The sequence below is a fragment of the Cynocephalus volans genome, chromosome 3, assembly GCF_027409185.1.
Source record: "Cynocephalus volans isolate mCynVol1 chromosome 3, mCynVol1.pri, whole genome shotgun sequence".
Classification (NCBI taxonomy): Eukaryota; Metazoa; Chordata; class Mammalia; order Dermoptera; family Cynocephalidae; genus Cynocephalus; species Cynocephalus volans.
The window spans coordinates 9,801,936-9,815,740 of record NC_084462.1 but is presented as its reverse complement, the minus strand read 5'-3'; the positions used below and the strand labels follow the sequence as shown (position 1 = coordinate 9,815,740).

The following is a 13,805-nucleotide window of genomic DNA, read 5'->3' as shown; positions in this document are numbered from 1 at the left end:
TTATGGGATAGTGGCGGAGGGAACAGGCGTCAGGGGCCCTGAGGCGTCCTGAGGCGTCCTGCGGCACTCAGAGACCTCGCTGGTTTGGGGAAGAGAGCGGTTCAAGAAGTAGGCTTCGGCTTCCGTCGTTCGTCGCTCAGCCCTGCGGCCCGTTTGGACTGCAGAGGAGGACATTTTACCCTCCCGCGGGGCGCTGGATTGGGCTGGGGAAACCTGGTTAACTTCCCCCGTCCCTTCCCGCTGAAGCGCCTGCGCGGGCCTAGCGACCCAGCTAACTTCCACACCCGCCTCGCTTGCTGACCCCGTAGGCGCCCGTGTAGGTCTCGAGAACCGGCCCCCACAACCCCACCCGGCGCTGACAGCGGAACTCTGCGGGACTCGGCGCGCGAGGCCCCCAGCTGACCCGAGGGCGCGTGCGCGGTCGCCGCGAGCCCCGGCCCAGAAGCCTGCGAGAGATCCCGACGCCGACCCCCGCCCCCACATACCGGGCCCCGCAGCAGGGGCCGGAGCCGCTGGCGGCGGGGCGGGGGGTCGCCCCGATGAGCCCCGAGTGCGAGGAGCCGCCGCCCCCCTGCGCAGGTGAGCGGTCAGCATCGCGGGCTCCTGCCTCGAAGTTCAGACCCCCAAATCTGCCCCCCACTCCAGGTCCTCTTGAATCTCCTCCGTCTTTTCTTTCTCGGCCTTACCCGCCGCCACCCCCGCCCCCGTCCTGGTCTTTTCTCCTGAACTTTCCCTCTTCCCTTGGGATTTCCCTCTCTCCGCGCCCTCTTTTCTCTTCCACCTCGGTCTCCCCTGAAGTTTTTCAGTCTCTTTCCCTCAGTCCGCGCTAAGTCTCTTAGTCTCTTACCCCTCATTACCCCCTGAGCTTCTTAGTCACTCCTTCCTTAGTCCCTTCCCCAGGTCTTTCACTCTCTTCCCCTCTGACCCCCCAAGTCTCTCGGTCTATCCCTCTCAGTCCCTCCCTCCAAGTTTCTTAGTCTCCTCCCCCCTCCAGCCCACCCGCACCTCCTTATTTCACCTCCGGTGCCCCTTCTAGTCTCTTAGTGTCTTCCCCCTTGGCCTTTCCCCACCCCGCTTCTTCCTCCAGCCTACCTTCCCCAGTCTCTTCTCACTGTGACCCACATTACCTTCTCTGGCCCACTTCTCCCGCCACCCCCTAGAGTCTTCTTCCTCCTGGGGTACCCATATCTTTTCCTCCTCAGACCTTTCCCTCTCACCTCCATCTCTTTGCCTCACGCCCCTTCACTCTTGCCAACCTTCGTAGACTCCATTGTCTCTCTCACTCTCACCCTTGGGCTCAGGACGACTGGAGTAGTGGGGCTCTCCCTTGACTGTGGCTTTCCTGCTCCTGCTTGTCTGGCTTCTTGAGAGGAGGGACTTGGGAGCCAGTGTTCTCTGGGGCAGCCACTTGGTTTTCTTTCTGTGAGATGAGGCCTGCTGAGGGCAGGACAGGGAGACTGACACAGGGAAGGGAGTGATAAGCTCCAGGCCCTGCCCTGGAAGAGGGGCCGGTCCTTAGGGAGACAAAGGCAGAGCCGGACAGTCACAATTACTGTGTGTTGTGATAGAGGTAACTCAGGGTGCTACAGGAGGCCACAGAGCAGAAGGTACTGGTGAGACTGGCTGGACGGGTGGCTTTTTTTGTCTAGGAAGGATGAGTAGGAGCTGACAGATGGAGAGTGGGAAGAAGAGCCTTCCGGGTGGAAGGAACAGCACGTGCAGATATGTGAAGGTGGGAACGTTGGAGGAATCATGAGGCATCTGTGTGATTTAGTGCAGATGTTTTGGGAGGGAGAGGGGCCTGTCCAGGGCCTTGAATGGAAGCTCTGATTAGGGTCTTTCTTGCTGTTTTACACGCATGCGCACATGTGTGTGTCTATGCTGAGGGAGCAGACACTACCGTTAATACCTGCTTGAAAGGCAAGATGTTTCTGGAAAGGAAGCTTCGTTGTCTGACATGTGGTACTGGGTTCAGAGTTGTATAGAAACTGCAGTAGGGTTGTGTCCAACTTAGGGTGAGGGTCTAACCGTCAGTGCACAAGGCAAATGTTGCAACGACTCGGGATTGCCTGAAGAACACACGAGTAATTTATGTACATATCCTGTGTAGTAACATGTACAGTACATATGGGAGTGTTTGCTGCACCCTGCCACATAGACTTACTGGTGGTGGATGATGTTTGGAGTTGCTTGTACTGTTTAAGATACTGTGCTGTCTTTTTTTTTTTTTTTTAAGTTTGCCCAGCGTGTATCATTCTGCATAAATTAAATGAGACCACAGGACTCTAGTTCTGGGATTGGGATGATGAGGAGGCCGTGAAGGCTAATTGCTTACAGCAAGACCTTTTGTCAGACAAACCTAGGTTCGAGTCCTGGCTCTGCCTCTCCAAGTGGTGAGGCTTTGGAAAAGTTATTCAAGTCCTCTGTGGGGATGAGCACTTTCCTCATAGGTGGTTCTGGGGATTAAGTTTGATATTTGTAGAAGCCTGTAGCAGAATGCAAAGCACAGTAAGTGCTTGAGAATCAGTAGTTTTGGGGATTATTATTTGATTTAGGATTATCTTTTCTTTTTTTTTTTTTTTTTTTTTTGTGGTTGGCCGGTACAGGGATCGAACCCTGGACTTTGGTGTTATCAGCACCATACTCTAACCAACTGAGCTAACAGGCCAGTCCTGTCCTTGATTTAGGATTATCTATTGCAGTGGTTCTCAACTGGGGGGTGATTGTGTCCCCTAGGAGACAGTTGGCAATGATGTTTGGAAACATTTTTGATTGTCACAAGTGGGTGGGAATGCTACCAGCACCTAGTGGGTGGAGGTGGAGGCCGGGATGCTGTTCAGCATCCTACAATGCCCGGGATAGTCCCTACACCACAAAGAACTATCCAGCGGAGGGGGAGAAACCCTGCTTCGTTGCTTGGGCATTATGTATAGTTTTGGCTTATCTGCTCTGTTGCAACTCATGAACAGCTGTGTGAGTTGTGTATTTTGATTTACTTTAATCTTTTTGATGGTTAGCTTTTGTTGGGTCATCTACTGTTTGTTTCCATTAAAGGAAAACCTGCTCATCTCTCTCCCCCTACTGCCCCGATTTTTCTTCAAGATCTGTGGCCAAATGTCCTTAGCAGATCACCTTTCCCCTCCGGTTTCAGTTTTCATAAATTCAATGACTACTTTTAGCTGTGGGTTTTATACTAGACTGTGGGTATTAGGCATCTTCCAGGAGGAGGCAGGTGACTGGTCAGCAAATCCTGTCACAGAGCTGAGGCTCAGATGCCATTATGGGGTGCACTGTGGAGATCCCTAACACAGTCAGGGGAGGCTTCCTGGAGGAATTGGTGTCTGCACGGAGGCCTGAAGAACCCAGGAGGAGCTAGTCAGGCTTGAAGCGCTTAAGGGAAGGCAGAGGGAGCAGCCTGGCCAGGGCTGAGAGCAGTCAGGTGTAGCACGAGTGTTGAGCACCGTGCGAGTTGCAGCAAGGGATGAGGTGAGAGAGGCATGGGGGCTTTGGTGAGAGTGAGAAGGCTTCCCCATAATTGCCCCACACCCCCCCGACTTGGTGGTGACATGCTGTCCTTTCCACGACAAACCATGGTTTTCCCTTTACACACTGGTTTTATGGGTCCTTCTTTAGGAAGTTCTGCCTTACAATAGCCCCATCTATGAGGTTTTTCCCAGATGAAGAAACTGAGGCTCAGTGGGGTTAGGTTGTTAGTCCAGGCCACACAGAGATTTCATTTTAGAGAGGTAAGATTCGAACCAAGCCATTCTGACTTCAGACCATGCTGTAACACTCACTCTCTCCCCCTGTTTTTCTAAGGGCTACTTCACTTTTTTTTTTTTCTTTTTGGCAGCTGGCTGGTACAGGGATCGAACCCTGTACCTTGGTGTTATCAGCACTGTGCTTTAACCAATTGAGCTAACTGGCCAGTCCTCCAATGGCTATTTCAAAATCTAGTCATTGATCTTTTCCTTTTTTCCTTTAAATCTGTGACCAATGCAGGAGATAAATCCTGAATGTGAGTGTTTGAGCCACCTTCCCAGACCTTGGCTAAGTTTCCCTAAGTTTCTTTTGTTTCCTAATTACTGAGTCCCCTGGGGTTGGACCAGAGTTGCCACTCCCCTTGGGAGAGTGTGATTCTGAGGTCAGGAAGGGAGGCACCACGGGTGCCCTCTAACTGGGGACCCTCCCCCAGGCTGTCCCAAACCGTGGGAAAGTCCCAGCTTGTCGTCCTGCGTGGCCTGGTCTCTACTTTTCTGGCCTCAGTGGCCCCTTCTCCCAAATGAATGTCCCTGATACCTACCTTACCCGGGTGGTATTGGGTTCTGCAGCTGTCACAAACTGTTGGTCTTATTCAGAATTTGTGGGGTTGCCCTTACCATCACTCCATCTTTAGTTGCCCTTACCAACTCCCTTTCCAGGTTTGGCCAAGAGTTGACTGTGCATTGTGGGAAGTTGGAGGTAGTTTGAACTGCCGGGCCCTTTAAGGAGCTGGGTGTTGGCTGGCCTGATGCTGGTAGCAGGATCTGCTTGTCCTGATGCTGGCGGCTCTGTTAAGCCTTGGGGCAGCTCAGGTGGTTGTCCCCAGAGGCCTCTGTGCCCTTGACCTCCATTTCTTGTCCCTGGAGGCCAGGGCAGGTTAGGAGGGTTTGGCAGAGCAGGTTAGGAGGGTTTGGCAGATAAAGGGCCCACCCACGGGTTCCCTGGCAGGCTGAGCTGTGTTTAGATGGGTGGCAGCAGCAGCAGCAGCAGTAGTAGTGGGGATGGCCCAGTGGAGCTGCAGTTAGGCCCTGCCTGAGCTGGGGAAGGGGAAGGGACTGGTAGCCTCCTGAGGGGGACAGCCGCTGTTGAAGGCCTTACAACAATATAGGCAAAATGAGAAACCAGAAGCAAGTGTGCAGAGCTGGTGGAGGGAGAGTGGTAGAGGTAGTTTTCGTTTTTAATGGCTTCCTTTCTCATTTACAATTTCCCCTTCTTCCGTTTGCAGCCAGAGTCATAGTTTTCAAACGGTCGCTAAAAACCAGTGGTAGTTACTTCCGTTTTCTTGAAGTTGCTGAAAGTTACAAAGCATAAGGGTGATGGAGTGTGTGGTGCCTGCCTCTAGAGTATTTGAATGATTTGAGGAAGAGTACTGAGTCACTTAGAAAAATCGGTAGAGTCTCTCTCCTATTTTTAGCACCATCACCCTTGAGATAGTGACTGTCTCCTACCCATCCCACTTGGAAGTGTCTGGACATGGTCTCAGGGACAGCCTGGAAGGGGCTCACACCTGCCAAGCACCTCCTGTATCAGGACCACCTACCTGCCTTAGCTCATTTTCACGGCGGCCCTCCCTGATGGCTGTGTCCCTGTTTCACAGATAAGGAAATGAGGCACAGAGAAGCTAAGTGCCTGGCCCAGGTTCATCCATTATGAGAGTGAGAACAAAACCCACCTCTCCTGATTTTTAGGGTTTCCAGCAAATTCCATTAAGTTGGAATATGGGAGCTGAGAGTCAGGGCTTGAGGCTGGAACGGATTGAGAATTTGTGGTAAGGGAAAGTTTTTTTTTCTTGCTTTTCTTCATTTCTATATTTAATCTTCATTCTCTCTAGAGCCTGAGAACTGATGTTTATAGGGTGTTGACCACCACTCAGTTGCATTTGATCCTTTTAGCCTATTCTGATTTTCTGAGATGCAACCTAAGGTTGAGAGTTCAAGGAGCTGCCTGGGTTCTTGGGTCCAAGGCTTAAGTGGAGGCCCCTGGACACCAACCCCCATGCTAGCCAGCACCCTCCCATCTCCTTCTGGTGGCTCCCAACACAGTTCTCTGGGAAGCCAGCTTTGGGAGGGAAGACCAACCTATACCCCGAAGCAGGTGGTGAGGTTGTAGCAGAGGTAGGGACTTTTTGGGGTGGGGGCTGTAGCGTATACCCTCTAACCAGGTGCCTTAGAAGTGAGTGGGTGGGATTAAGATGTGAGAATTTCCACCTCCTGTCAGGAGACCAGGACAAGTTGTCTAGAATGGTCAGAATCCTGACTCTGCCTCTTGGTTGCTATATGGTTCTGACCCTCTGGACCCCTCTTCCAAATGGAACTCTTTCATCAAATGGGGATAATAAGAATTCTTCACCTTGTTGTCTTGATGTGAAGTAGAGAAAAGGTGCCTTAAAGTGTAGATACATGGGTTCTCTACCGATATTGGCTTGGCCTTGTCCCTATTCTGCTGCCCCTCCCATTGTTGGGGGGTGGGGTGCTTACTTAGCTCAGGGATATTGGTCATGAGGGATGGGGAACGAGTAACCGGGGTGACCTCCCCAAGGCAGATTCTTCAGCTGTGTCATGCCAGCTGGTGCCTTGTCAGCTCTGGGGTGGCTGAGACATAGTGCAAGGCCTGAGCCTGGCCCCACCACAGCAGCCCTTGAGAGGCTTTTGTGTTTTTGGTAACAGTTTTTATTGAGATATAATTCATGTGTCATACGATTTATCCATTTAAAATGCACAATTCGTTGGTTGTTAGTATACTCACAATGTTGTGGAACTGTCACCACAATTGATTTTAGAACTTTTAAAAAATCACCCTCGAAAGGAAACCCTGTACCTGTTAGCAGTCACTACCTGTGTTCCTCCCATCCCCCCACCTCTACTCTAGTCTACCTTCTCTCTCTCTGCATTTGCCTTTTCTGGGCATTTCACATCACTGGAACCATACCACTTGTGTTTCTTTATTTACTTGGTTTGGGTGGCTTTTTGACCTGACTGGCATCCTTACTGCCATGTGAAACCAGTCTCCCACGTAGAAGAGGCTTTGTGCTCAGCGCTTCAAGCTTCTCATTGCTTCTCATGGGATGGGCTTAGGCCGGAAATTGGCAGAATCATGATTAATTTGGTGGTTGCTCCTTGAGATTATTCTGGTCCCAGGTACACCAGATCAGGAAATCCCCTCCCCCCCGCCATTAGTGTGCTTTGGCTGGTGAGTCACCTTTGCTGAGCCTCTGTTTTCTCATCTGTGACACAGGCACTGGTTAGTCTGTCACATTTCTCATTATCAAATGGCATAGAAGTAGGGAAGCGTTCTTTGAGGTCTAGCATTTGGGCAAAAGTGGGAAGTTACGGCCATGCACAGGGAGGTTCTCCAAGTAAGAAGGGGACACTGTATTTCCTTGTGAAGGAGTGTTGCTTTTGTCCTCATCCAACACGTGGGAGAACACACATTCAACACCTGGTTCGGCCCTGAAGGCTAACCTGTTCCTCCCTAGCCTGCCAGTGGATGATCTTGTATCTCCTCTTACCTCGTGATTTAGGGAGCCCCTGAGAGTGGCTGGAAGGGGATGGGACCAGGCGGTGGGAGTGATTTTACTTTATTGATGCCCTGACAAGTACGTTAGCCTCCTGCCTCAGAGGGGCAGGGCCTTTGAAAACATGGTGGTTTAGGGCCGGCCTGTGGCTCACTCGGGAGAGTGCGGTGCTGATAACACCAAGGCCCCGGGTTCGGATCCCATATACGGATGGCCGGTTCGCTCACTGGCTGAGTGTGGTGCTGACTACACCAAGTCAAGGGTTAAGATCCCCTTACCGGTCATCTTTTAAAAAAAAAAAAAAACATGGTGGTTTGGAGACGGGTGTCTTTCAGCTAATATTGTATTTATTGCCATAGTGCTATGTTCTCTGCTAGGTGCTTGAGGTAACCTAGTGAGGAAGGTTTTAGAAGGAATGAGAGTCATTCAGTCTAATCCTGTGTACCACAAGCACGTGGTTACTGTCTTTACTATGTCATAGAGATACTTCCAGACAGTGGTAAGTACAGTGCAGGTTGGAATGCATGTCCCAGGGAGATGCAACAAAGCAGTGCACAAAGCGGGACTGGAGGCTGCTTGGGTCAGGCTGGTTGGGGGAGGCCCCTCTGTTAGGTGATCGTTTGGCAGCAGACCCAAAGGATGAGAAGAAATCAGTTATTGGGACAGAGTTGCTGAGGTGGATCTGAGTTTAGCGTGTTCTGGAAGCAGGCCATTGTGGCCAGAGCAAGTGCAGATCATGGCATAAGCGAGACTAGAGGAGCCAGGGTAGGATTTTGAGATGGTATTGAGAACAATGGAGGGCCACTGAGGGTCCTGAGGGGCTCATTTTCACTTTAGCAAGCTCCATCTGTATGCCTGTGGAGGACAGGATGAAGAGAGGCATAGGGAGGCCTGGGGGATTGAAGGGGGTGGGTTATGTTTGCTTGGATCTGGGCCAAGGAGGGATGAGGAAGCCCCTGAGAAGCCCCTAGATTTCTGGTGGTGTGAGGTTGGAGGAGAGCCCAGGCCTCTGAGTGGCTGAGAGTCACACAGTGATTGGCGTGGGGTGGGCTGTACTGTCATGTCTAGGGTCATGAGGGGTGTGAGGTCCGTAGCCTTCTACACTTAATCCAGAAGGGGTCTGTTGAGTAAGTGCTAGATACTGGTGACAAGGTGGACTCTGAGCTTATTGTCCAGCCAAGTCCCCCTGAGGACCAGGAAGGGTCAGCTGGAAATCAAAAGCTTTGCAGGATGAGAGCCAGGTCAGAGATGGCCATAGCCAGAGCTGTTCCTTCAGGTAGAGTGAGTGCTAGAGCTATGGGACTGAGCTAACTCAGTCATTCTGTAAGCATCTGTTGGCGCAGGCTGGGGACAATGCTGCTGCATTCTGAGAATTCACCTTCTAGGAGCTGAGTGCTGGTCCCACTGCTCACTAGTCCCCACATCTGGGCTTGGGCAGTTACCGTGATGTGCCTGTTTCCTCACCTGTGAAATGGGGCCAGCAATTCCTTCCTTGGTGGAGTGGTCATGAGAGTTGGTTGAGGTACTGGCCATGAAATCCTTAGAAGGGTGGTTGGCACAGTGGAGGTGCTGGGGCACCACAGTTGTTGGTGTCATTGTCGTCATCCGAGGTGTCCAGGAAATGCCCTCATTTATGAAAACCCAAGAGGCCTGGACATCCAGCACTGTGCCCAGGGAGCAGCCATGTGTTGCAGGGACCTTCTCGGGGGGCCACAGGAGACACTGTATGAAGGAAACACTCCCCAGATGCTGGCTACAGGAGCCCAGGGAGACTGGAGCCCACTGTGGGTGTGGTGGTACTGGGCATGGCCCTCTGGGGGCAGTGGGATCGCATCTCTGATCTGGAGGTTAGTCAGTGAGCTGAAAGGACAGGGCAGGGTTGAGAGAGCCTGGTGTGCAGACTTGGAGGGGGCTGCATGTCACTCAGTGGGTAGAGGGTGGGCTCAGCCAGAGGAAAGGTTGGGAATGAGCAGGGGCTGAGCCTCTGGGTCCTGATTGTGAAGATCAGGGAGCCACTGCAGGGCTTTCAGCCAGAGTGGACGTGAGGTGCTCAAGTTTGTGCTTTAGAATGATTATTGGGACAAGCAGACTGGGTTGGGGGGTTATGGGGTGAGTCTCTGTGTGCTGTGGACTAGGACCTGGAAGCCCCAAGGAGAGGGTGGGGACTCTCAAGTGCCTTTCTCTACCCCGACTCCACCTCAGGCCTTGAGTCTGCTGCTGTCTCCTCCAGCTCTGTCATGCCTTCCCTGGTTACTGAACTCTTTCCTCCAATTGACTTTGAGTTGTTTTTGGCCAGGGCTTAGGAACTGACAATGTGCCCTGTCAGTATTGTTGTAGATTTAGTTGCTGAGGCAGCCTGGGAGCAATGTTGTGGCCAAGCCGACCTGAACTGAGCGTTAGGGTGGTCATCTTGGCAGGCAGAGGGTGGATGAGCAGAGAGATGAAGGAGGCTCTCACGTTAATTCTGGCACCAAGGCTTAGCTTAGCTTCAGGAAGGGATGGAAACCCAGGTGGCCATAGACCTGCCTGAGGTCATGCATGAGGCAGGTCCTAACCCTACTTTGTTTTAGCCCCACATTGCTTCCCTGAGCATGAAATTCTCTTCCCTGGGCCTGGAGCTACATCTGTGGTTATTTCTTTCCTGGGGCCTGGAGGCATTTTGGTAGCAGGTCACAGGGGCTTGGGAGACAGTGGAAGCCTGTGCAGAGGAGATGGCTGGATCTTGTGGGGGTGGGAGGGGGACAGCCTGTGGAAGAGGCACTTGAGGACTTCCCTATTGGCCCTACTCTGTCCTCCCCAGTGACTTGGGAACAGCAGCAATCTCTGCCTCAGGTGTTTGTGAGAGTCTCAGGAGGTAGGTAACAAGCATATGCTCTGGTCAGCGCCTTGCCTATAGGAAAAGCTCCATAAATGCTGTCCTTTGGGACCAGATGGCCTTAGAGGCACTGGGCTTTGGTTGCCCCTGCTCATTCTGTGTGATGGTGTCAGAATAACTTTCTTTGGGAGGCAGTTGTGAGCTTTGACGTTGTGTACACAGTGCATGTGCAGAGCCCTGGAGCACAGTGTCTGAGCACACAGGTGTGGTCTACAGTCAACAGTGTGTGGAAGCCTTGAAGGGTTCTTCTGAGTAGTTAGTACAGGCCAGGGGCTTAAAACAGCATTGCCTGGCATCTAGGTAATGCTCCATGTGTGCTGCTTCTACTGCTGGTCAGTTACCTGTGCCGTAGTGGGGATGGGCTGCAGCCAGGCTGAGAAGCCAGCCCCAGACGGGGACTGGGTCAGAGCTGGGTGTTGATAGCTCACTTTATTCTTCCTCTGTTGAGGCTGTTTGTCCTGTACTGAGTTGCTTGGGTCCCCTCCCCCACCCAACTTTTCCTCTTCCCTGTCCCATGCCTGGGAGCTGCTGGGTGGTGAGAGGATGATTGGGTTGTGTTTGTGTGTGTGGTGTCCAGGCAGTGGCCACAGCCTGGAGACTTCCTTTCTTCCTTCTACCACCGCCCCTGTTCTCATATGCTGGCTTGGGTGGTTCACTGGGCCGGGCAGCAGCTGTGCGCTGGAGGTCATGGAGTGTTTAAAGTTGTTCAGCAAATACAAATGGAAGAGAATCTGAAGCCAGAAGCTCAGTGGAGACAGGGAGCACAGGCCTTCATGGGGAACAGGGACTGAGGTTACTCTGCACCATGTCTGGGCTCTCCTTGCAGGCAGGCCCTGTGTGGTCCACACCAGAGGGCATCACCAGACCTGACGCTGAGAGCTGGGCAAAAGCAGCCTCAGATGTTAAGTGACTCCTGAACTACTGGGGTGGGTGGCTTGGAGGCTAGAGACTGAAGGAGATGGGTAGAATGGAGGGAAATTGGTGGGGTCTCGGGCTGTCTGGGAGCACTGAGCATGTGTGATGGAGGTGCTGAGCCCAGGGCAGCTCTGGGCTGAGAGTGAGGGGCCAGGTCTGGGGGCCCAAGAGGGGGTGCAGGTTCGTGGGGGAGAGGCTATGCCTGAGGTGGGTGCTTAGCTACTGTGGTCAGTGCCTTGTCCGGTGGGGGCTCCCCAGACATATCTGACACAGCTTTGAGTGTGTCCTGTGCTCCCAGGGCGCCATGTTTTGGAAGTTTGACCTACACACAAGCTCGCACCTAGACACGCTGCTGGAGCGGGAGGACCTGAGCCTGCCCGAGCTGCTGGACGAGGAGGACGTGTTGCAGGAGTGCAAGGTGGTCAATCGCAAGCTGCTGGACTTCTTGCTGCAGCCGCCCCACCTGCAGGCCATGGTGGCCTGGGTCACCCAGGAGCCACCAGCCAGCGGTGAGGAGCGGTTGCGCTACAGGTGAGTCCCCCAACCCCCAGTACCCCGAACTCTGGCTCTTGGACCATCCCATGCCATCTTGGCATCTCACATACACCTTTGGTAAAGGTGTAAGCCTCATAGTTGCCCTGAGGTGCAGTTGATGTGAGTAAGTCTGGTTTGGGGATGAGGAAACCAATGCAGGGAGCTGCCAGGCCCCAGCACAGGGTCACACAGCTTGCCTGGGTGTAGACCACACCTGTGCTCCAGACCACTTCACCATACGGCTTTTTAAAAAGCTTTCTATTATGGAATTATCCAGATATAACTAAAATGGGAGAAGGGCTGGTTGGTTAGCTCAGTTAGTTAGAGCATGGCCTTGTAACACCAAGGTCAAAGGTTTGGATCCTTATACTGGCCAGCTGCCAAAATAAATAAATAAATAAGCAGGTAGATAGGTAGCCAGCTGCCAAAATAGAATAGATGGACGCAAAGATAGATGGGACTAGTAGAATGAATCTCATGGTGGCTCTCAGCTTTAACAAGGAGCAATGTTTTGCCAATCTTGCTTCTTTTGCTGTCACCCCAACTTTTTTCTAGTGTTTTTGTTTTCCAGTTGAAATCTTTATTGGAGTGATTGTAGAATCATACGGAGTTGTAGGAGATAATAGAAAAACCCTGAGTACACTTTGCCTGGTTTCCCCAGTGGTGACATGTTGAAAAACTGTAGTGGGCAACGCAACCAGGGTGGTGACATCAATACAGTCCACCTGTCAAAATGAGGTTCCCCAGTTTTACTTGTATTTGTTTGTTTGTGTGCATGCATATTAAGTTCATCTCCTTCGTAGGTTTGTGTGTCTCCTATCCCAGCAACATCCTGAACTTCCATACCACAAAGATCTCTCCTATGCCTGTTCATAACCACACCCACCTCCCTCCTACCCCATCCCTGACCCTTGGCAACCACTAATCTGTCCTCCATTTATACAATTTTGTCACTTGAAAAATGTTCTGAAATGAATCATGTGATAGGTAGCTTTTTGGGATTGGCTTTTCCCAGCATAATTCTCTGGAAATTCATCCAAGCTGTTTCATGTCTTTTTCCTTTCATTGAGACTAAATAGCAAGGTCCCTCCCAATTGATCCGAGTCCAAGTGCTCCCCCTTGCATTGCAGGATGACCTGCAGGGCTCCTGGTGTGTTTTAAAGCAAATTCCCTAATTCCAGACAGCATCTTTTTCACCTGTGATCCTGTTAATTTCTTTTTTTGTATTGTAAACCTCAAGGGGGCAGTGGCTACAACTGCCCACCCACACATGTCCAGTGCTGGGCAGAGCGCCTGGTGTGGAGGCAGCTTTGTTCATGTGCAGGCCGGAGGTGCCCGCTGTGCCCTGTGTGTGACCGAGGGTGCGCCCCAGGGGCTGGCCATGGGGGAGACAGAACCCAGAGGCAGGGCTGTGTCCGGGTTTTGGGGAAGTGTCTGCTCCAGTCTCTGCTGCCCCTCACAGGCCCCTCCTCCCATTGGCCATGTGTCTGTGCCCTTCCTGTCTGTCCTCTCGGTTTGTTGGCAGTGCCCTCTGCCCAGCCCCTCTTGCCCTAACGAGTACACATGCCACTTCTTGCCTCTCTGTGCATCTGCTTGGCTGGTCCCTGCTGCCGCTGATAGCACCTCTGGCAGGGCGAGCAGAGCATCCCTCATGCTCCTTGATGTTCATCTGTACACCCCCACCCCATGTGTCTTCTCTTCCTCCTCTGCTCTGATCTTTCTGTACCTAGGGCCTTTGTCTGTCTACCCACCCTCGTTTGTCCAGTGTCTACTGGGCTGTGGACTAGGCCGTAGCTCACAGCATAGCTTGGGGACTCTGCGGGAGCCTCCATTTTTATATCTGCACCCTGCTGGCCCGTGGGGTCCCTCCCCTGCCTGAAGGAGCCCACTTTCCAGGGGAGGAGGCACCTACAGGGTCCTGCACAGTTACAGGTCAGACCAAGAGATTGTGGTCCCGTGGGGTTTTGGGGGACATGCTGGGCAGGGCAGCTCTTGTCCTGGGGGCTGTCAGGCACCGTGCGAGTGTTTGAATGTGGGAGGCAGATGAGGTTAGAGGTTTGGAAAGGTTGTGGGGGTGGAGTGGGGAGAGGAGCTTGGATGGTGACCCAGGAGAGAGGCAGCCTGAGCTGGGGCAGTGCACAATGCTGCATTTGAGTATAGCAAGGAGATAGGAGAGACAGGAAAATGCAGGATCTTCAGGACCAG

General features: G+C 52.5%; 1 protein-coding gene across 2 annotated transcripts in view; it reads left to right on the top strand.

Annotated features, from left to right (window-relative positions):
• PPP6R1 (protein phosphatase 6 regulatory subunit 1) overlaps window positions 1–13,805 on the top strand; it is a 28,500-nt gene continuing 14,695 nt past the window's right edge. For both annotated transcript variants that reach the window (XM_063088791.1, XM_063088792.1), the window contains exons 1-2: window positions 1–579; window positions 11,365–11,597. In XM_063088791.1, the coding sequence (XP_062944861.1) occupies window positions 11,371–11,597 (227 nt within the window). In that variant the 5' untranslated portion in view covers window positions 1–579; window positions 11,365–11,370. The remainder of the gene's footprint in view (window positions 580–11,364; window positions 11,598–13,805) is intronic.